This window comes from Leucopleurus acutus (assembly GCF_964270905.1).
Source record: "Leucopleurus acutus genome assembly, chromosome: 15".
Classification (NCBI taxonomy): domain Eukaryota; kingdom Metazoa; phylum Chordata; class Mammalia; order Artiodactyla; family Delphinidae; genus Leucopleurus; species Leucopleurus acutus.
In genome coordinates, this window is record NC_139157.1 from 26,871,486 (window position 1) to 26,893,908 (window position 22,423).

Genomic DNA, 22,423 nt, shown 5'->3' on the forward strand with positions numbered 1-22,423 from the left:
AACACCTCACTTACACCAATGGACAGATCATCCAGACAGAAAATTAATAAGGAAACACAAGCTTAAAATGACACAATAGACCAAATAGATTTAATTGATATTTATGGGACATTCCATCCGAAAACAGCAGATTACACTTTCTTCTCAAGTGCACATGGAACATTCTCTAGGATAGATCACACCTTGAGTCACAAATCAAGCCTTGGTAAATTTAAGAAAATGGAAATCATATCAAGCATCTTTTCCAACCAAAACGCTATGAGATTAGAAATGAATAACAGGGAAGAAAACACAAAAACCACAAACACATGGAGGCTAAACAATACGTTACTAAATAACCAAGAGATCACTGAAGAAATCAAGGAGGAAATCAAAAAATACCTAGAGACAAATGACAACGAAAACGCGACGATCCAAAACCTATGAGATGCAGCAAAAGCAGTTCTAAGAGGGAAGTTTATAGCAATACAATCCTACCTCAAGAAACAAGAAAAATCTCAAATAAACAATCTAACCTTACACCTAAAGGAACTAGAGAAAGAACAAACAAAACCCCAAGTTAGTAGATAGAAAGAAACCATAAAGATCAGAGCAGAAATAAATGAAATAGAAACAAAAAAACAATACCGAAGATCAACAAAACTAAAAGCTGGCTCACTGAGAAGCAAAATTGATAAAGGCTTTAGCCAGACTCATCAAGAAAAAGAGGGAGAGGACTCAAATCAATAAAATTAGAAATTAAATAGGAGAAGTTACAACAGATACCGCAGAAATACAAAGCATCCTAAGACTACTATAAGCAACTCTATGCCAATAAAAAGGACAACCTAGAAGAAATGGACAAATTCTTAGAAAGGTATAACCTTCCAAGACTGAACCAGGAAGAAATAGAAAATATGAACAGACCAATCACAAGTATTGAAATTGAAACTGTGATCAAAAATTTTCCAACAAGCAAAAGTCCAGGACCAGATGGCTTCACAGGTGAATTCTATCCAACATTTAGAGAAGAATTAACACCCATCCTGCTCAAACTCCAAAAAATTGCAGAGGAAGGAACACTCCCAAACTCATTCTACGAGGCCACCATCATCCTGATACCAAAACCAGACAAGGATGCTACAAGAAAAGAAGATTACAGACCAATATTGCTGAGTAATATAGATGCAAAAATCCTCAACAAAATACCAGGAAACAGAATCCAACAACACATTAAAAGTATCATATACAATGACCAAGTGGGATTTAACCCAGGGATGCAAGAATTCTTCAATATATGCAAATCAATCAATGTGATACAGCATATTAACAAACTGAAGAATAAAAACCATTTGATCATCTCAATAGATGCAGAAAAAGCTTTTGAGAAAATTCAACACCATTTTTTTTTAAATAAATTTATTTATTTATGGCTGCGTTGGATCTTTGCTGCTGTGCGTGGGCTTTCTCTAGTTGCGGTGAGCGGGGGCTACTCTTCGTTGCGGTGCACAAGCTTCTCATTGCAGTGGCTTCTCTTGTTGCAGAGCACATGCTCTAGGCGCATGGGCTTCAGTAGTTATGGCTCACAGGCTCTAGAGCTCAGGCTCAGTAGTTATGGCGCACAGGCTTAGTTGCTCCTTGGCATGTGAGATCCTTCCAGAACAGGGCTCGAACCCATGCCCCCCTGCTTTGGCAGGTGGATTCTTAACCACTGCACCACCAAGGAAGTCCCAACACCCATTTTTGATAAAAACTATCCAGAAAGTGGACATAGAGGGAACCTACCTCAACATAATAAAAGCCATATATGACAGATCCATAGCAAACATCATTTTCAATGGTGAAAAACTGAAAGCATTTCTTCTAAGATCAGGAACAAGGCAAAGATGTCCACTCTTGCCACTAGTATTCAACATAGTTTTGGAAGTCCTAGCCACGACAATCGGAGAAGAAAAAGAAATAAAAGGAATACAGATTGGAAAGGAAAAGCAAAACTGTCACTGTTTGCAGATGACATGATAGTATACATAGAGAATCCTAAAGATGCCACCAGAAAACTACTAGAGCTAATCAATGAATTTGGTAAAGTTGCAGGATACAAAATTAATGCACAGAAATCTCTTGCATTCCTATACACTAATGATGAAAAATATGAAAGAGAAATTAAGGAAATACTCCCATGTACCACTGCAACAAAAAGGATAAAATACCTAGGAATAAACCTACCTAGGGAGACAAAAGACTTATATGCAGAAAACTATAAACACTGATGAAAGAAATTAAAGATGATACCAACAGATGGAGAGATATACCATGTTCTTGAATTGGAACAATCAATATTGTGAAAATGACTATTCTACCCAAAGCAATCTACAGATTCAATGCAATCCCTATCAAATTACCAATGGCATTTTTTACAGAACTAGAACAAAAAATCTTAAAATTTGTATGGAGACACAAAAGACCCTGAATAACCAAAACAGTCTTGAGGGGAAAAAACGGAGCCAGAGGAATCAGACTCTCTGACTTCAGACTATATTACAAAGCTACAGTAATCAAGGCAGTATGGTACTGGCACAAAAACAGGAAGATCAATGGAACAGGATAGAAAGCCCAGAGATAAACCAACACACCTTGGGTCAACTAATCTATGACAAAGAAGGCAAGGATATACAATGGAGAAAAGACAGACTCTTCAATAAGTGGTGCTGGGAAAACTGGACAGGTACATGTAAAAGAATGAAATTAGAACACTCCCTAACACCATACACAAAAATAAACTCAAAATGGATTAAAGACCTAAATGTAAGACCGGACACTCTCAAACTCTTAGAGGAAAACATAGGAAGAACAGTCTTTGACATAAATCACAGCAAGATCTTTTTTGACCCACCTCGTAGAGAAATGAAAATAAAAACGAAAATAAACAAATGGGACCTAATGAAACTTAAAAGCTTTTGCACAGCAAAGGATACTATAAACAGGACGAAAAGGCAACCCTCTGAATAGGAGAAATATTTGCAAATGAATCAATGGACAAAGGATTAATCTGCAAAATATATAAACAGCTCATCCAGCTCAATATTAAAAAAACAAACAACCCAGTTAAAAAATGGGCAGAAGACCTAAATAGACATCTCTCCAAAGAAGACATACAGATGGCCAAGAGGCACATGAAAAGCTGCTCAGCATCACTAATTATTAGAGAAATGCTAATCAAAACGACAATGAGGTGTATCACCTCACACCAGTTAGATTGTGCATCATCAGAAAATCTACAAACAACAAATGCTGGAGAGGGTGTGGAGAAAAGGGAGCCCTCTTGCACTGTTGGTGGGAATGTGAATTGATACAGCCACCATGGAAAACAGTATGGAGCTTCCTTAAGAAACTAAAAATAGAATTACCATATGACCCAGCAATCCCACTACTGGGCATATACCCAGAGAAAACCGTAATTCCAAAAGACACATGTGGGCTTCCCTTTTGATGCAGTGGTTGAGAGTCTGCCTGCCGATGCAGGGGACACGGGTTCGTGCCCCGGTCCAGGAAGATCCCACATGCTGCAGAGCGGCTGGGCCCATGAGCCATGGCCGCTGAGCCTGCGCGTCCGAAGCCTGTGCTCCACAACAGGCGAGACCACAACAGTGAGAGGCCCGCGTACCACAAAAAAAAAAAAAAAAGACACACACACCCCAACGTTCATTGCAGCACTATTTACAATAGCCAGGTCATGGAAGCAACCTAAATGCCCATCGACAGACGAATAGATAAGGAAGATATGGTACATATATACAATGGAATATTAATCAGCCATAAAAAGGAATGAAATTGGGTCATTTGTTGAGATGTGGATAAATCTAGAGACTGTCAAATGGAGTGAAGTCAGAAAGAGAAAAACAAATATCGTATATTAACGCATGTATGTGGAACCTAGAAGAATGGTACAGATGACCCGGTTTGCAGGGCAGAAATAGAGACAGAGATGTAGAGAACAAGCATGTGGACACCAAGGGGGGAAAGCAGGGTGGGGTGGTGGTGGTGGTGGTGTGATGAATTGGGAGATTGGGGTTGACATTTATACACTAATATATATAAAAAAGATAAGAACCTGCTGTATAAAAATAAAATACAAAAAAAAAAGGAAAATATTTAATTTAATTGTCTTCATTTATCTCACTACCATATCCATTCTCATGCTTCCAAGAAATAAGTGTGACCCTGGGCAAAAGAAAAGAGGCGAAAGTTTCTTTGGGAAATGAAAGGTCCCATCATCTATTATTATTTGAGTTCAGGTTGATTTATTCTTTTTCCTGACCTCTCTTCTGTGTATATCTTCTTTCCTTCCTACATTGGAGACCATCAACCCATCACTTAATGTCAGGCAAGAAGAAGAGGAGGTGGTGTTTTCACAGACGCTATAGGAGCTTAGATATGTGCCTCTACTTAATATCTGCTCTTTAGAGTTTACAGGCCTTGCTGTCTTCCTTCACACTTCAGAAGTTAGCCGTTAATTGTAATGTTAACCGATATAAAAGACTAGAAACTAAAAGCAAGAATGTGTATACTCTCTAGCAAGTTGTATCTAGCTGGTTTTGTCAAATTGCCTCCTTTTTTCTTGTCTTTTCTCAGGCTGTCTGTGACATCCACAACACGTGCTACAAATTCTTTACATTTTGTCGTTTCAGGGCCAGTTCAAAGGGCTCAGTGAGCATTAGAGAATAATAATTCCGACCAGTTTTTTATTCCGTATCTCAAGATAAGAAACACGTAGTTCATATTTTATCTATTAGAAATATTTGAGACAATACCACCATCATTTAAGAAGACAGGAGATAACCTGTGCTGTGCTTTTCTAATGTTAGATAGCAGGCCACGTCATTAGGGAACAAGGTATGTTCTCATTGTCAGCGGAGTAACTTGGGTGCGATTTTGGGAAACCCACCTTTTATTCCCTATTATTCATTTTAATTTCACAAACACTGGGATACTCAGATTTGAGAGCACCATTTCTGCCAAATTCAGATTGAATATGATTAATGATTTTCATTATTATTCACTGGTGCCACTTAGCTGTTGATGGGAATTTGGACCTTGATTCACACAATATGTTTCTGAATCAGACTATGTTCCTCAGTGGGCTCTTCCTGTGTGTTTATTTTGATACATGTCATCTTATTTTCATAGCTAGAGCCTGACCAAGAATTCTTTATGCCCTTAAAGTTTTTTATGCTCAAGTAAAGAAAATTTTGTCTTTCTAATCCCCTTTCTCTAGTTCTCTGTACCTGAACTTAAAGAAAAAGTATTCCAGTTTCTCTGAGTGTTAAGTATTTTCTTTTCTTTCCAAGTATTTCTACTTAAGACTGCACAGAAATTTTGAGCTAGATAGGTGCCTTTAAGTGTTTGTACAAATAGGTAATATCTGTAGCACCTTTGAAATCAGGGCACGTGTGGCATTTTAATGTTATTTGCTCCTAATATGAGATATTAGCAATAATATAATACATCATCCGGTTCTTTGATGGAGATTCTCATCTCACTTGTCATATATCCCTCATATATCTCCAAAACAGGAGCAAAGTTAAAGTCTCTTTCTCTCACAAAGTTTAAATCATTATTAAAGATACCAGTCTTATCTTTTTTTTTTTTCTTTTTTTGCGGTACACGGGCCTCTCACTGTTGTGGCCTCTCCCTTTGCGGAGCACAGGCTCCGGACACGCAGGCTTAGTGGCCATGGCTCACGGGCCCAGCCGCTCCGCGGCATGTGGGATCTTCCCGGACAGGGGCACGAACCCGTGTCCCCTGCATCGGGAGGCGGACTCTCAACCACTGTGCCACCAGGGAAGCCCACCGGTCTTATCTGGAAGGCAGTGCAAAAACATTTTATTATTTCATGCAACCACGTTCATTTCTTTGGTTTATATATAAAACTTTTTCAATAATAATCAAAATCATTTCTCAATACCTTTATAAGGGTATGAAAACCATACTACTACATCTTTATGGTAAGGTGTGGCCGCAGAAAATCAAAAATAAGTATGTGACACTCTATATATGGAATCTTTTCTGTGCACAGAATTATTTGTTTTACCACATTTCTGCCTTTCTTTGACACATTTATATTTATAGAAATAGATTATGGGAAAAGAATATGAAAAAGAATAGATATGTATCTATGTGTAACTGAATCAGTTTTCTGTACACCTAAAACATTGTAAATTAACTATAAAAAAATAAAATTTTTTTAAAAACTGAAATAAAAGATTCTGTATTGATTATAAGATAAAACAAAAGTTTTTGAATATATATATACGTGTGTGTGTATATATATGTATATATATATGTGTGTGTGTGTGTATATATATATATATATATAAAATTAGTAGATTCCCTGGGGATAGCAAACCAACATATGGATTTCAAACATTTATTTCTAATTTCTTTAGCAATGAAAGGTGATGCATTATTGGAATTTATAATAATTGTTTAATACCATAAAATGCTCAAAGGACTCATAGGAGTAGCAACAATCAGAAGTTAAAATGGTTTTACTCCAGCGTTGGACTCAGCCTCATCTGTTAATCTCCTGTGTCAGTGCAGTGTTGTTATAACAGCTCTAAATGGCTTAAATCTTAAGTCACTAATATTAGCCTTATATTTTCAAGGTATTAATATTAGAACCAACCAAAATCTATCAACCTTCGTATTTGTCTATCAACAATGAAGTGGAGGAAAAGACAATATCTATCTGGCACGTACTTCCTGATGACAAGGTAAATTGTGCAATTATTAAGACAAGAGTATTCGTAGCGAAGGACTTTAGACCCTTTGGGCATTTATATATTCCAGCAAATATATACATTAGTTAAGAAGAAATAGCTTCCTGTGTATTTATCTTGGCATAAATACATTCTGTAATATAAAAACTGTTAGATTTTGGTTATGGACTTCATTCACTTAATAAAATATAATTCAACTGTTTGGATTTTTATTATAGATGGCATAGTCCTCCAAAGGGCACCCAAAATGGGATTGTTTCTGTTTTGCAAATTCATGCTATAAATTAAATTATGTGCCAAAGACCTGATACTTAAAATATATGATTTAAAGGATGCATATCTTAATTCTAGGAAGCCTGTCAGAATAACGCTATTTCTAGTCTTACGGTGTTATGATTAGAGTTATAATTGCATCTCGCCGGTTGGTTATCAGAGTAGCTGCTACATTTCAGATGACCCCTGACTTATGTGCTGGGTGTAACATGAGGTGGGCTGCGCTGCCACTGGTTTTCAAAAGAATCTTAAATGCTCTCATTTCCACTCACAACCATCATTTGGATAATCCTTACATTTCTATATTTCATCAGTTTTAATGCATGTACAAATCATCCTACTATTTTTTAAAAATAGAAACTTCTCAAGAGCTGATTCCAGTCCATAGGATAAACCACAGAAATGAGGAGTCTTGTGGCAAAGTAGTTTTGTGGGGTTTTTTGTAATTACTTTGTCAAATACCCTTCTCATTTTCCTTAAACATCATCCGTGCACTCAGCAAATCTTTATGGAGCACTTAGTCTGTGACAGGCACTACCAGGCTCTGTGTTAAGCACGAGGGAAACAGTGTATACAAAATAGGACAGATTCCTGCCCAGGAGTTTACCTTCTACTCAGTGAACCAGAAGATAAACAAATAAATAAAAGATATAGGCACATTAAATGGTGAAAAGCGGGAAATAAAGCAGAAAAGGCAATTAGGAAGTCTATTTGAGGGTATGGGGTTGCAGTTTTTTAAAATGTCAGTGTCAGTTTTTTGAAATGTCTTTGAGTCAACAAACCTGGGCTCAAATCCCTTGGGCAACATGGCATCTCCAAGCTGCGGTGTTCTCATCTGTGGAATGGAATAATAATATCCACCTCAAAAGTTGTGAAATTAATCAAAATAATGTAGGTAGAGTATATTGCACAGAGCCTGATATATAATGAATACCGAGTGTATTTTAACAACAGTAACAACAACAGTAATAAAATTGCGGCAGTACGCAAACCCTAACATTGAAAGCCCAGAATTTAACCCTGCTCTTCTCCTTAGATGACATGGCAGCAATCATTTGGGAGGTTGTTCGTGTTATATCAGGGAACTGTGATATTGCAATTTATAGTAAGAAATATATATTTGATCTTAGGCCCTGTTTCTGCCACAGAGTTCCTAAAATCCTTGAATTTCTTAGGTGCTAAGAGCCACAGAGGTGTCTTTTGTTATGTTAATGAGGTGATGTTTGGAAAACACCTAAGGATGGGGTCTGGTTGCCAGGGGAACCAACCAGGTGATTAGAGGATTGGAACTTTCATCCCCACACCCCTGACCTCCAGGGAGGGGACAGCGGCTCTGGTAAATTAATTGAACTGAAGGAGGGGGTCCTTGGAACCTCCAGTCTCTACTCCACTTGGAGTCGTGCCGTCATGACGAAACTGATAATGACTAATATATCTATATGCATCTCATTAACCTTGTTTTAAAGTACACAGTGTCTTATTTACATTATTTTAAATTATATGCATACATGTTCTCATAAGCAGAAGTAGAGTAGCCATCCACTTGAAACTACAAAACCAAGAGAGGTTAGAGACATGAACGTTATTATCTGGGAGAGATTTTCAGAAGCTTGATTGGGAAGAGCAAGGTTATCCAAGGACACTTGGAAACAGAATGTGGCTAAAGGAATTAGCGATTAGCCAGACCCTGAGAGTGAGTGGAGAGCCAGAAGTTATTTGGAAGACAGAAAAAGAAGAGAAAGTAAGCCAGAAATTTTTGGAAAAAGAGTACTATTTCCAGTTGTCATTATTTTCTTTTTCTGGAGGTTCTATGTTCAATACAGTTAGCCTTGTTTTGATTCTCTTATGTTTTGTGACAATTGTAGAGACAATTTTTATATTATGCTAAGAAGTATATTAGGATATAAATTAGTACATTAAGAAGATTTATAGATTTAGACTGTGAATTGTCCTGCTTCCATTTTTACCATCTTTTGATCAAGAAATGTTACATTTGCATTGTCCCCACTGCCTATTACCTTTAGTGCTAAAAATAGTCCTTGTTCAAAAATGTAAGCTTTCTTAAATCAATCTGTTTCCATTTTAAATTTTTGTCAGTTTCTTTGCAAACCCTAGTTCTATCCATAATGTGTTCATTACCACTACCATTTTCTCTGTTTTTTAAAATAGAAGTGATATAACTGGAATGAGGACAAACAATGAAGATAACTTTGTTATTATTTTATTAGTTTAAAGCAACTGTAATGGCTGTAATTAAATAACAGATAAGCAACAGGTTTTATAGTTCTTACTGTTAAACAGGAAGTGGTTTTTTTGGTCATGGAATGTTTAATTTTTTTCCTCTGAAAGTAGAACAACAGAGTGTTGCTTTTCATTTATCATATTTATTTCTCTCCTCCCTCTCTCAGTATTTTCATTCTAAAATGTGGGATGAACAGTTATACGAGCTAGTATATACTTTATATTGCAATTTTCAAAACTTTAAGGTCATTATACCAAGTCCCAAGAGTTCAGGGAGTCTTTGAGAGTTACTCTATGGTCAGGGGCAAATTAATTGAAATCCCAGTCCTTTAACAGCTCTCCCTGGTTGCTGCTTAAAGTAAGTTGGTGCTTGAAGAAAGTCTTCATGAATACCTGAAAGAAAAACCTAGAATGAGGAAGAGAGAAGTTATTTGCAAGATATTTTAAATCGTTGTTATTTAGAATTCCCCTCCTTTGAGGGTTGAAGCTAAGCACTCCTGGCCTATCTGGTGGCTTGTCAGGCCAAGGTAGCAGGGTCCCAGTGGAGGACTTGGTGTTGACTCCCCTCCCTCACTCCAGCTCCAACCAGTGGCCACTCAGAGAAGACCCGGGAAATTTCTTAGGGGAATATATTAATCCCAGATTCTAGATTTTGATGATATGATGCTCTCATCCATCAAGGAAGTTTTTAACTACAAAATTCCCAACTAAAAGTGGCTTAAGTAATAAGGAAACATTGTCCCACATTACAAGAACTTCTGAGGTGGATCATTCTGGGGGTAACTTCAGCGGTTTGACAGTGTCAGAATTCTGGTTGGCTTCTCTATGTGCTCTTGTTTTTTCTCTTGTGGTCTTAAATAGCAACTCCAAGCATCACTTCATGTGGACAGCATCCAAAGAAGATTAGGGCCTTTCCCCTGGACCAAAAGTTACATCACATGTCCATGCCTAAGGCAATCACCAGCAAGGGAAATGGGCTTACCATGGCCGACTTAGGGAATCAATTTCACTGTCCCTAAACCTTGCCACCTGAACCTGAACAAAATTCATTTTTTCTTAGCAAAGAAGGATGGGAATGGCTGTCGCCTGGGGAGCCAGCAGTGTCTGCCACAGGCATTCCTGCCGTCTTAGCTCAGTATTAATTCCTTGTCTTCATGCTTGCCCTAGCTGGGGCATAGCATCTGAGGCTAACCAGTTTCAAGAAATTGGTGCTTGTGCTGACTGGATTAGGTTGAGTGTTGGTTTGGGGCTTGTTGGGGTTGATTATCACTCCAGTTCTGCCTCTGCTCTGCCCTTTTCCCCTGATTCCCACACGGACCCAGAAGACTTTTACCTTACCTGTTGGCTTTTATAGCCCACCAGCGCCTCTCTGTGGTGAGAGGCAAGGGAGGTGGGGAGAGAGGACTCCTCCTCCCAGATCACTCCATCTCAGGCCCCGGGCTTTGCACCACTGAAATGGAACATTTCCCGGCGGCACTCACAACCTTCCAGGAACCTAAAATTCTGAAAATGCTCTACTTCTTTCCTACAAAACCAGCCCAGTCCATCTGGGAAATCTCTCCTCGGCTGTTCCCAGAACAGGGCTGATGGAGGATAGATTTTACCAGGGCTGTCTCGCAGGTGTTTGTCAGTTGCTGTGTTCCGTCGCAGGTTTATACACTGCCCTGCCCGCTCCGCACTCACCCCCACCTCCTGATCCTGGGGATGGCCTTAGAAAGCAGCTCAGTTGCAGGCTCTGAGGATAAGGCGGCATTGTGTGCAAGGAGCGTGCAGGTAACAGCTGCAGCTCTTGGGTCACATATTTTTAGAAGGTCACCTGAGGCCGACAGGATTTAGAAGCAACTTTCCAAATTACCAGCTGAAGCTGCAGGCTGCTATTTTAATTTAAGTCCCTCTGTACTCCTGTTAAGAAAGCCGCATTCCATGAGTACCTTTCTGTGGTCTCTGCCCTCTCTGGGCCTCGTGCACAGCAGCATTTGCTCTGTGTTAGTTAATTCAGGTCACATCCCCATGACCTGACTGATGTGCATTGAAAGTAGTTTTTTAGTAAATCTACTTTGGATTTGAGAGGATCTATTTTTAAGTTGCATGGTCCTAGCAAAGAACTAGGTGCTATGGATATAATTATGGCTTTTTGAGTTGCTTTGGCCAAAAGGAGAGTTCTGGGCCATCTCAGAGCCATGGGCTTCATTACCCATTTCACTAGCCCAGCCAAGACCTCAGCCTCTGGCAGTATTTTAAGTGGGTGGAGAAGAGCATGTTTCCCTGATTGTTTTACATTTACAGAATTGAACTGCAATCAAAATTGACTACAATACAGTATTTGAACTGCAATCAGAATTGACTACAAAACACTACAATACGGAATTAACTACCATACATGTATCAACTCCTTTATTTCCATAAAAATATTTGTTATTAATTCTATTCAGTATATTGTCACAAATATTTTTATAGGGAATGCCATCTAGCTTATCATTTATTTAATTTAGATACATATGAATTTAATACTAGTTTTAACTCAGATTTAGTAATAAACTCAAGAAATAAATTCCCACATTTTTTTTTCATCTTGGCCCTGTAAATCATCCATGTTTATCATATGATAATTAAATGTCTTATGTTTAAACTTTATTAGCATATTGACTTTTGCATAAATTAGGTAACAACACATTGTAGCAACAATGGACACTGTATACATGTGTCTACACACATACATACTTGCTGAACTATTTTCTAAAGAAATAGAACCACCATTTTGGTTAGAAAATGTAACTAAAGATAATTCAGAAGTAATTATCTTTAAACCTTGAAGAGATTTTATTCAAATTAATGTTTTTCTTTCTCAGAAAAGAAATATTGCTCAACTATAATTGAATTACCTTGATCACTGGGTTTTTTACTTGAAAATTTCAGGCTCTACAGTTATTATGTTAATCTGCTAAAAATCAAGTTTTAGAATTTAATAAGACTAATTCTCCTAGGTTCTCTTGGAAGCTGCTTTATTGAAGTACAGAAATTATTAAGTAGAGTAAATATCACCCTTGTGGCTTGAGAATGAACTGCAGTTTCCATCCAGATAGTTTGTCTGTGGAGAATTATGCACTAGGAAAAATGACTCTGTGTATATTTTTTAAAAGTAATGAAACAAAATTACTGTTATGTTATTTTCATTTGGATGACTCAACCTTTGTTGTTGTTCTTCCCCTGTGTTCTAGAAAGGTATACATGAGTGGAATTTTAGTGCTTCCTCTGTCAGGGGAGTGAGGTAAGTTTCCTTGGTGCATTTCGTTTACTTAGAAGATGTTTTTCTAGAGTGTGAATGTCTTGGATAGGACTTGTAGTCATGATTTAAAAAGGCAAAGAACTTCAAGAAGCCTTCTGTTGATGAAAATGTTCAGCCTTCTTCAGACTCTTTATCTCCATTACAAAAAATTTGCAACAAAACCTTCACTGTTTGAACTGACTTGCACTTGCACTTGTCACCTACTTAAAATGTGGTGACAGAGAGATAAATGTGAACTGTGGACCAGAGTCAAGGTGAGGATAAAAGTGAGCTGTGTGGGGTCCTCTCTAGCTGGGTTTATGGTAGAGGATGGTTTTTCTGGTCTTTTGGTATCCCAGGAACTAATCTCTCCTTAGATGTATTGAAAACATACATACCATCTGCCAGATTGTGTCCTGTAGCTAATATTAATATGGTGAGATTATGGGAATTCATTTTTCTACGACTTTTCCTGAGGTCACCGTTAATGAAGTGTTCTTGAGGTTACAGTGGCTCCCTTCAGTTCTGACATTGCCATCCTAATGCCAATTCCTGGGGTTTAGAAATGAGATTTATTTCAGAATCAAGAGCCACTGGTTAAATGTTTACATACTTGTTCTACAGAAGTTTATGAGACACCAGCTCTTGCAAATTTCAAACCAAATTAGTTGTGTTTACTACTGTGTGCCCCATTTAAACAGAAATGAGAAAAATCAGATTTCTGTGTGCCAGTTATACAATACTCTGTTGCTTTTGGCATAATAGTAATTGGTTTTGTTGGAGCCTATGAACTGGCAGAGTCGTCTGGGTCACTGATAATTGGAGTTTGCCTGGTAAAAACACCTGTTACCTCATGAATGATGTGAACAGAAACAGGCCAGACTGACTCAATATATATCTTTCCAATCCATGCCTTCTCAAATAAAGCATTACTCTCTTAATATTTAATTTTTAAGACCAGTCATTAGCAAGACACTCATTACTTATTGCTGCCTTTTTAAGCCATCCATCTAGGAAAGTATGGTAAACATAAATTTCACTTTATCAGCATGGAATGATTATATGCAGCTACTGTTGGTTTATATGTTGAGAAACTTGAGTTCCAGTGTGTGACTTCAAAGAGAGCTAACTTTTCTTGACTTCCTCCTCTATAAATAGAAGACAAACTATAGAAGAAAATCCAGCTGTCAGCAGTTTGTCTTGCATCAGCTTAGGACTTGTTCAGCTCGGCCAATGGGCATTTATTGAGCAGCAGCTATCTGTCAAATGTTGAGTCCTGTTCTGCTAAGGATACACAAAGGACTAAGACATGAACTCTGCTCTTGAAGCACTCACAGCCCAGCAGAGCAGCACACATTTAACAACTAATGATAGTACAGTGTGAGATTAACAGATGTATGTTCAAAGACCAGAGGGGCAAGAGGAAGTCTTTCTGTTTCAGGTAGAAGTAGTGAAGGGAGAGAGGGTAAGGTCTAAGGTGGGCCTTAAATGGTAAATAGAATTTCTTTAAAAAGTCAAAAATGATGTGCATTCCAAATGGAAGGAACAGCAGATGCAGAGGCATAAAATAGGGATTGGAGAACTATAGCCCACAGGCCAAATATGGCCCGCTGCCTGTTTTTGTAAATAAAGTTTTATTGGAACTCATTCATGTTCATTCATTTATGTATTGCCTAAGGCTGCTCCAACAGCAAAACTGAGTAGTGTGGCCTACAAAACTTGATATATTTACTCTCTGACCTGTTACAGAAAATAGTTGCCAACCCTTGGCATAAAAGAGCATGGCCTGGGGACTTCCCTGGTGGCGCAGTTGTTGAGAGTCCGCCTGCCGATGCAGGGGACATGGGTTCGTGCCCCGGTCCGGGAAGATCCCACATGCCGTGGAGCGGCTGGGGCCGTGAGCCATGGCCGCTGAGCCTGCGCGTCCGGAGCCTCTGCTCCACAATGGGAGAGGCCACAACAGTGAGAGGCCCGCGTACCACAAAAAAAAAAAAAAAAGAGCGTGGCCTGACTGGTAAACTCAAAATTGTTTCAATTTCTGTAAAGTAAAGGACTTGCTGAGTCCAAACCAAGTGCTGTTTCATATTTCTTCACTCCTTTATAATCTCTACAATAATGAGGTGCTTTACCTGCCTCCACACATTGCCTTCCTAGCTTCGGAAGCATTTTATTGTTCGACACATCTGACGGAACCAGAATCACCAAGGTCAGTAAGCCAGTTGATATTGACGCTTTTCTTTCAAGCACACAGTTTAGTGCTACAGCAGGCAAGACCCCTTCCCCATGCTAAGTTGTAGGACACATGGCTTGTGTGCCTACAACACCCCAGAGCAACATTATCTGCAGATACAAGCAGGAGGATAATGCTCAGAATATTAAATAATTTTAGTGTTGCGGTACAGGGAATGTCACTTTTTAAAGTGCTATTTATAACATTTTGGTATAAACAACACTGATATCATAATTGGGACTGAATATAACAAGTATTTATTTTTCATTACCGTACATGAAGTATTGAGATTACTGTGAATAATTCTTTGTTTGTTTCAGTGTTTCTAAATTTGAAGAACGATGCTGTTTTCTTTATGTGCTTCACAATTCTGATGATTTCCAAATCTATTTCTGTACAGATCTTCATTGTAAAAAGTACGTATTAGTCACTGTTTATGTGTGAAAAAGACTGTTCTTACCTGATCATTATTTTTAATTAATGAATGAACATGTAGCTCCTGTAAAGAATTCATGGCCATGTGCTTATATAAATATTTCATTTGCACTGATATCTTATAATTATGTGGCATGTTTAACTGAGAATTTGGGGAACTTTCTTTAATAAATGAACCTTTTTCTTAGTCGTAATTTATTTTTCCTTAGACAAAACATTAACCAAATTTACCAGTTAGTTGCCAAGTATTATGACTCATTTTTAAAGTGGTCATGTATTATGTGATTACCAAAATTTTCATTCTTGAATTCTTTCGAATAATCTCACCATCGTCTGCAACAGTGGCTCCTAACTCTGGTTCATATCAGAATCAACTGGTGGGCTCTAGAAAGTGCCTGAGCCCGACCCTCGACGAATTATATTGGACTTTTAGGTGGAGGAACAACTTGAGCTAAGAGCCAGTGATGTAATCTACACCCATAAAAGATAATCCAAAAATACATGGACTGCATTGTATATTTGGGTTAACCTCCCTGGGTATATTTGTCTTGGACTAATAACTAAGTACTTCCTGGTCCCTTAGAACACAGTGACTAATTGTGGGAACCTATAGAAGTGCGTGACAATTTAGACACCAACGTGCAGGTAAAAGCCAGCTTGGACTTAAGATTTTGCTGGGGTGGTTCTTTCCAATAATCACTGTTTGACCCCATTATAAATGATTGATATGCTAGCTACAATATACAGTCAATCATTTTTATCTTGGTACCAAAAATATGTATGTTTAAGATTCTTAGCTAAAGTTCTATCTTTATTATTGTAAAATGTGTAGTAAAATGACTTGGAAATAAGAAAGAATTCCTAGCACATGTATGGTCGACTTTTCTACTTACACTTGAATTCTCAAGGCTCTTCATTGGTTTAAGTGATAATTATAGCTAAGATTTATGGAGTACTGACCTCAGACCTCATATCTATTTTAATCTTCAAATAAAATTTATTAGGTAGGTAATATTAATATTTTTGTTGAAAAGAGTAAAAAAAAAAAAAGTAGAGTCTTGGAGAGTTTAACTACCTATAATCATATATAGCCAAAAAGCATAAAACCCGGGATTTGAACCGGGCACATGTTACTCCAGAATCCAAGCATCTAAAAATTACACTGTACTCCCACCCCACTAGAAGTGTTATATTCTATTTAGAAAAGTTGGTGTTGAAAATTTTTGTGTGAGTAGCTGATGGAAATCTTTACCTCAAATCTTAAAGTCTGTCTTTAAACCTAGAATTTGTTTAGGTCTTTCATGTTCTTCCTTTTGGTTGAACTTGCTTTTGTGTGTAACTCATCAGGATATGTAATCTTCATCGGAGCATACTATCATTCTGATCAGGTTTGGGATTTTCTTTTCTTGTCTTTAACCTCCGAAGAATGTATATATAGAGAAAGGAAGAGTGAGGAACTAGGCATCACACGCAGACTCCATAGAGAGGCTTCCAACTCCATAATGGACTTTGTCTATTTTGTTCATTGTCATATTCCCAAAGGCCAGAACAGTTTTTTATCCTAGTGGAAACTTGATGAGTATTTGTTGGATGGATGGATGGATGATAAGAGGTACTGTATAAGAAAAGGTTTTTTCCTTCCTGTGTAGGAAAAAAACCCAGTTCTTCCCTACTGTGTTTCTTTCCTTCGTGCCTCCTTTATTCCTCACACAAAACACTTTATTTCTGACACTTCTGGTCCCCAGATGTGTGGAGGTTTTACCCCACAACAAGCAATTCTCTGTGACACCTACAATTGAACTCAGTCTACCTGGGGATAGAGTGAGATCCCACAGGTTAAAGGCTCAGTCCCATAGACCGTCTCTTCCCCTGACTTCAGATACCAGTCACAAGCCCAGATTATCACCTGTGCTTTAGATATACCAGCTGTAGATCAGAGGTTCCAGCGACCCCCTTCCTGGGTTCGATTAATTTGCTAGAGAGGCTCACAGAACTCAGGGAAACACTTACTTACATTTACCAGTTTATTAAAGGACATGAGACAGATGAACAGCCAGATGAAGCGATGTCTAAGGTGAGGTCTGGGAGGGTCCCCAGTGCAGGAGCTTCTGTCCCTGTGGAGTTGGGGTGCATCACCCTCCCTGTATGGGTATGTCCACCAACCCAGAAGCTCTCTGAACCCCCTACTATTGGGATTTTATGGAGGCTTCCTCATGTAAGCATGAACAATTATTAACTCCATTTCCAGCCCCTCTCCCCTCTCTGGAGGAAGGTGGGGGAGTGAAGCTGAAAATTCCAAGCTTCTGATCGTGGCTTGGTCTTGACCAGCCCCATCCAGGAGTCCACCCAGAGTCGCTTCATTAGAACAAAAGATGCTCCTGGCTCTGTATCACTTAGGACTTTACGAAGGTTTTAGGAGCCCTATGTTAGAGATGGGGTCTTAGACAAATATTAGAACGCAGGAGATGCTCGTAGTGTTCTTATCACTTACAAGGGTTTTAGGAGTTCTGTGCCAGAACCTGGGGGGCAGAGACCAATATTTATTTTCTATTATCTCATAGGTACAGAGATGGCATAAAGGTTCTGAGTTGTGTTAGGGAGACTTTTCTTGTCACACAGTAACCTGCTCTTCCCTTGGGCTGGCAGTGCACAGCATCACCTGCCTGTGAGATCATCAGCCCCTGTTCACAGTGCCTCCCTTACTCCACCTCCGGGCTAGAAACCATTAGCATCCCTTCTGAATGGATAGACACAGCTAGCATTGCAGAGGGAAGATCTGTTTCTTACCATAATTTTTGGGGGGAGCTCTGAAATGACCTCTAGGAAGAAAAAAAAAAAGGAACTTTACAAGAATAGTTCCTGAAGAAAATGTTTGTCACCAACAGAAAGGTGGCTTCTGTCACAAACATACAAGCTAGCCGTTCCTGATTCCATCAGTATTTTGCAGACTGTATATATGGGACCCCACATGTATGACACTGAGGTGCTCAGGCAGAAGATTCAGTAACTGAGGTCAAATGTAGTGGCCAACACTGTGTCACAGAGTCAGCTCAGAATTTAGAGACACTATTCCAGAATCTGGGTATTTCTGTTATGTCCCATTAAAAATAGTAATATTAACAGCAGCAAAACAATAATAGCTAATATTTAATGAGTGCCCTGTGCTGAGCACTTTACAAGTATTACCTCAAGTCATCTTCACAACAACCTGTCAGATAGGTACTCATATTCCCCATTTGTAATTAAAGAACGAGGCTCAGAGAGGTGGAGAAACAAATCACGCAAATACTAGCGACCTTGGTGTGATATTCAAGTGCACATTCTTAACATTTCTGCGACCTTGTCTAGCCTTACTGTTCTAATTCTGTAACATATCGTGTTACTATTACTTGAGGCATTAGGTCAGAAATTTCCGGCAAATCCTACCAAAAATATGAAAAATCATATTTTTCACACTGATGCCGATATTTTGTTTATTGCCTGACTCTTCTAGGTCCCATTTGTTTTGCTCTGAAGTCAATTTGAGACGTGCTTGCTTATATGTAATATCTTATGTATTACGAGTGACCACATACCAATTTTCATTGCAGGTTTTTTGAAATGGTGAACACCATTACTGAAGAGAAGGGGAGAAATACGGAGGAAGGAGATTGTGAAGGTGACTCCCTGGAGGTAATGACTTTGGTTTCTGAGTTCATTTTACTAAATTTCTCTGTGGCTAATTTTGTAGAATGAACTATTTAAAGCTTTACTGAGGGAAAGGTGTGTGTGTGTGTGTGTGTGTGTGTGTGTGTGTGTGCGTGCGCGCGCACGCGCGCGTTTCGTGAGTAGTGACGAAGGGTAGAGAGCTCAGCCAGAGTCTGTAAACTTTCCCTTAATATTTAAAAGCAGCTTCTAGAATTCCTTTGGTTAAAAAGGGCTAAAAAGCAAACATTGGAGAACTCTTAGTCAGGAATACTGAGTTTTTTGTACCTTACTCTGATGTGAGTAACTATGCTTTATCTTTGAGGGTGTTGATAACCCTCAATGCAAGAGTCACACTGCCCTTACACATTTTTTATTCTCCTCTGAGTTATGTTGCAATTCAGACAAGCAAAATTCAGTGAAAATTCTGAGTGTTAGAAGCATTCGTGGTCCTCATTTGTATGCTTAAGCAGAGAACCTGAAACAATGGAAGATTAACAGAATAAAGAGAGGAGATGAGGGCTTCCCTGGTGGCGCAGTGGTTGAGAGTCTGCCTGCTGATGCAGGGGACGCGGGTTCGTGCCCCAGTCCAGGAAGATCCCACATGCCGCGGAGCGGCTGGGCCCGTGAGCCATGGCCGCTGGGCCTGTGCGTCCGGAGCCTGTGCTCCGCGGTGGGAGAGGCCACAGCGGTGAGAGGCCCACGTCCCCCCCACCCCAAAAAATAAAAGAGAGAGGAGGTGATAACAATCACCCCAGTGCTGTTGCTCTGACCGCAGTGCTTTTCCTTGTGCCTCCTAGGTATAGTACACTGCAGACACCTATTTTTTGACTGTGTCCATTTTCTCCATCATGTCTTTCTGCTGTGTATAGCACAGGCTTCCACCACAGTGAGGACGGTGCTGGGGACTTTCAAGAGAGCTGACTCTCGCACTAGAGCATCTTCAGTGTCTGAAGGTTGACACTTCTCCAGGCATGGTGGTGGGCCTCTGTTTCCTCCAAGCCTTTCCCAGTGTATGACTTGGGACCGAATTCTGAATCCAAGCAATATGAAAATTACATTTCTAATGTTAAACTGAAATTGAAGAAACTAGCACACCAACCTGACTGGTATACCTAGTGTATTAGATCACTTGGATAATGTCATCTCGTAGGCTAGAAGTTTTAGGTAAGCGTTGAAGTAGTAGGGTAACAGTCGAGGGAAATTTAAATATAATAACCAATTGTTAATTCTGCCTGTAGTTAAGTTCTGTACTTCTCTAGCAGTTGTGTAGCTTTTGATATTCCTGGCTAAGCCTAAGCCTCTTTCATTTAAGTTATAAAAAGATGATAGACCTAATTTGGAAAAAAGAAATCTTCCCCACGCACTAGCTTGCTGTCTGCAGAAGTAATAGACAATACTTCTTATTTGTTATGCTTTATATTTTGCACTGTTATATTTTCTTATTTAAGTGATTGTGGGTAGGAACTAGATCTCTTGATTTCTACATCAGTGCTCTTTTGACTGCACCTCATTATCTCTGTTTTTATTTGGGTTAAATTTAGAATCACTTGATACATAGCAACGGCCAGGGTAAAAGTTAACAAAGAAAATGAAAATGAAACAGTTCCCTTAGTAATAAATTAGCAAGTGGATAGATTTGAAAATCCATAAAGTTACTTTGCAATATCATAAATTGCTGGGTTTACAAAAGCAATAACAGTGATAGCTATCCTTTATTTCATACCCTTCTTTGAAAAATTAAATCCATCTTACCAAAAATACACATAGCACAGACAGGCTATGGTAGCCATGTTAGACAAGCTTGGTCTTCATAATTGATTGAATCAACAGTTGAGAGACTCTGCTTTAGAAACTCATTTAACCCTGTGCATTGCATAACATGGCTTTAATTGCCTTAGAATTTGTGATGAATCTGGCCAGCTGATTTTCCTGACTCAGTCTCCTATAATGTAAAAGGGGTAGGTAGATCACTTTTCAGAGAGCTGTCAAGAAGATCCAGGGTCAAGATCTCCTGATCTGTGTGCAGTGGTACTAAATGGGGTGGATTTTGTAAGACACCCTTCTTGATCAGACAGTTCTGCAAACGCTGAGAACACTCACCAGCCAAAGATGGAGGAAAGTGCTCAGGTTTCTTCCTAGGAATATCCAGAGAGTTTTAGTAGGTCTACTGACCTTACAAAAACCATCTCATACCATAGTGCTCTCCGATTCATCAAAGTGCTCCTAACTCATACTTCTCAAGAAAGCACAGGTATACTATTCCTTTAAAAAAAAAAAAAAATTATTTATTTATTTTTATTTGGTTGTGTCAGGTCTTAGTTGAGGCTTGCGGGCTCCTTAGTTGTGGCATATGAACTGTCAGTTACGGCATGCATGTGGGATCTAGTTCCCTGACCAGGGATCGAACCCGGGCCCCCTGCACTGGGAGCACAGAGACTTAACCACTGCGCCACCAGGGAAGTCCCATTATCCTTTTAATGTTAGAAAAACACTCGTGTACTTCTGTCCTTTGCATTCTATCAGAATAATTTAAAGTCTATGACATAGAATGACTTCTGCAGTATTCAGTGGACTGTATAGTCTATACAGTGAATTCAAGAGTACCTGTTTTAAGTATTGAAGTAATATTTTGGCTTAGTTTGCCATTTTGCCACTAGTGACATTGCTGATGTTGTAGTCTTGGGTGTTCTGTTAGCATAACATTAATGAATGGATACGGTGATGTGCTGGGCTGTGAAGATGATGAAATCCATCTTGGCTCTCCCTCTCACGGAATGTCCCTTTGTAGCCAGAACACCTATACAATATGAGTTATTAAATAACCTTAACTTATATTTTTACATAACTTATGATAACTCCATTATACCCTTGATCACATTTCTTAGCTATTTTCAGCATTCTCGACTAACATTATTTTTTCAGTATTCTAAATATTTGATTAAAATGAATTCCTTAATTTCATTACCACAAACTGAACTCAAACTTCAGCCCATCAATGACATAGCAAAAATAATTCCTCCTCTTCCCATTCTTTATAGTATAAACAAGAAGGATTCCTTTGGAGATTTATATGCAGAATAATTATTTTCTGGTCTTTACCTTCATTTGAGATAGAATTAAAATTGTTTCAATACATGTGCCAATTATTCCTGAAGCCTTTGGGTACCTTGGCCCAAAACAAAATTAAAATGTTGGAAAGATCAGATGCTTTTAAAAAGTTTTTAACTTCACTTGGGGTGGCATCAGCATTTGGCAAACATTAACTATTAATGTGGTTCCATAAACCACAAATTGGAAGCTAATCCTTAGACTTCCTGGTGTTTGAAAACCTTCTTATTCTAAGCCCAAGTTAAGATTTACTTTTCTTTTTGATTTAAAAAACTAAGGTTTCTTTGAAGCATTATAGTTGTGGGAGGGATTCAGCCTCCTTCGGGTCATGGTCAGACCCCTCCTCCAACTGATCATATTGGACTCTGCTCTAGTGAGATCCTTGTGCTGGGGTCAGTGGTCTTGGGTTCTGGCTCTAACTTTGCC

At 38.8% G+C, this 22,423-nt stretch overlaps 1 protein-coding gene across 1 annotated transcript in view; it reads left to right on the top strand.

Moving 5' to 3' along the window:
• Nucleotides 1–22,423, top strand: part of MAP3K5 (mitogen-activated protein kinase kinase kinase 5) — a gene marked incomplete at its 5' end in the record, with an annotated part of 214,286 nt that overhangs the window by 133,022 nt on the left and 58,841 nt on the right. Inside the window, 4 exons of the mRNA XM_082855833.1 lie at nucleotides 6,645–6,752; nucleotides 12,491–12,540; nucleotides 15,088–15,183; nucleotides 18,793–18,874. Of these exons, the coding sequence (XP_082711959.1) occupies nucleotides 6,645–6,752; nucleotides 12,491–12,540; nucleotides 15,088–15,183; nucleotides 18,793–18,874 (336 nt within the window). The remainder of the gene's footprint in view (nucleotides 1–6,644; nucleotides 6,753–12,490; nucleotides 12,541–15,087; nucleotides 15,184–18,792; nucleotides 18,875–22,423) is intronic.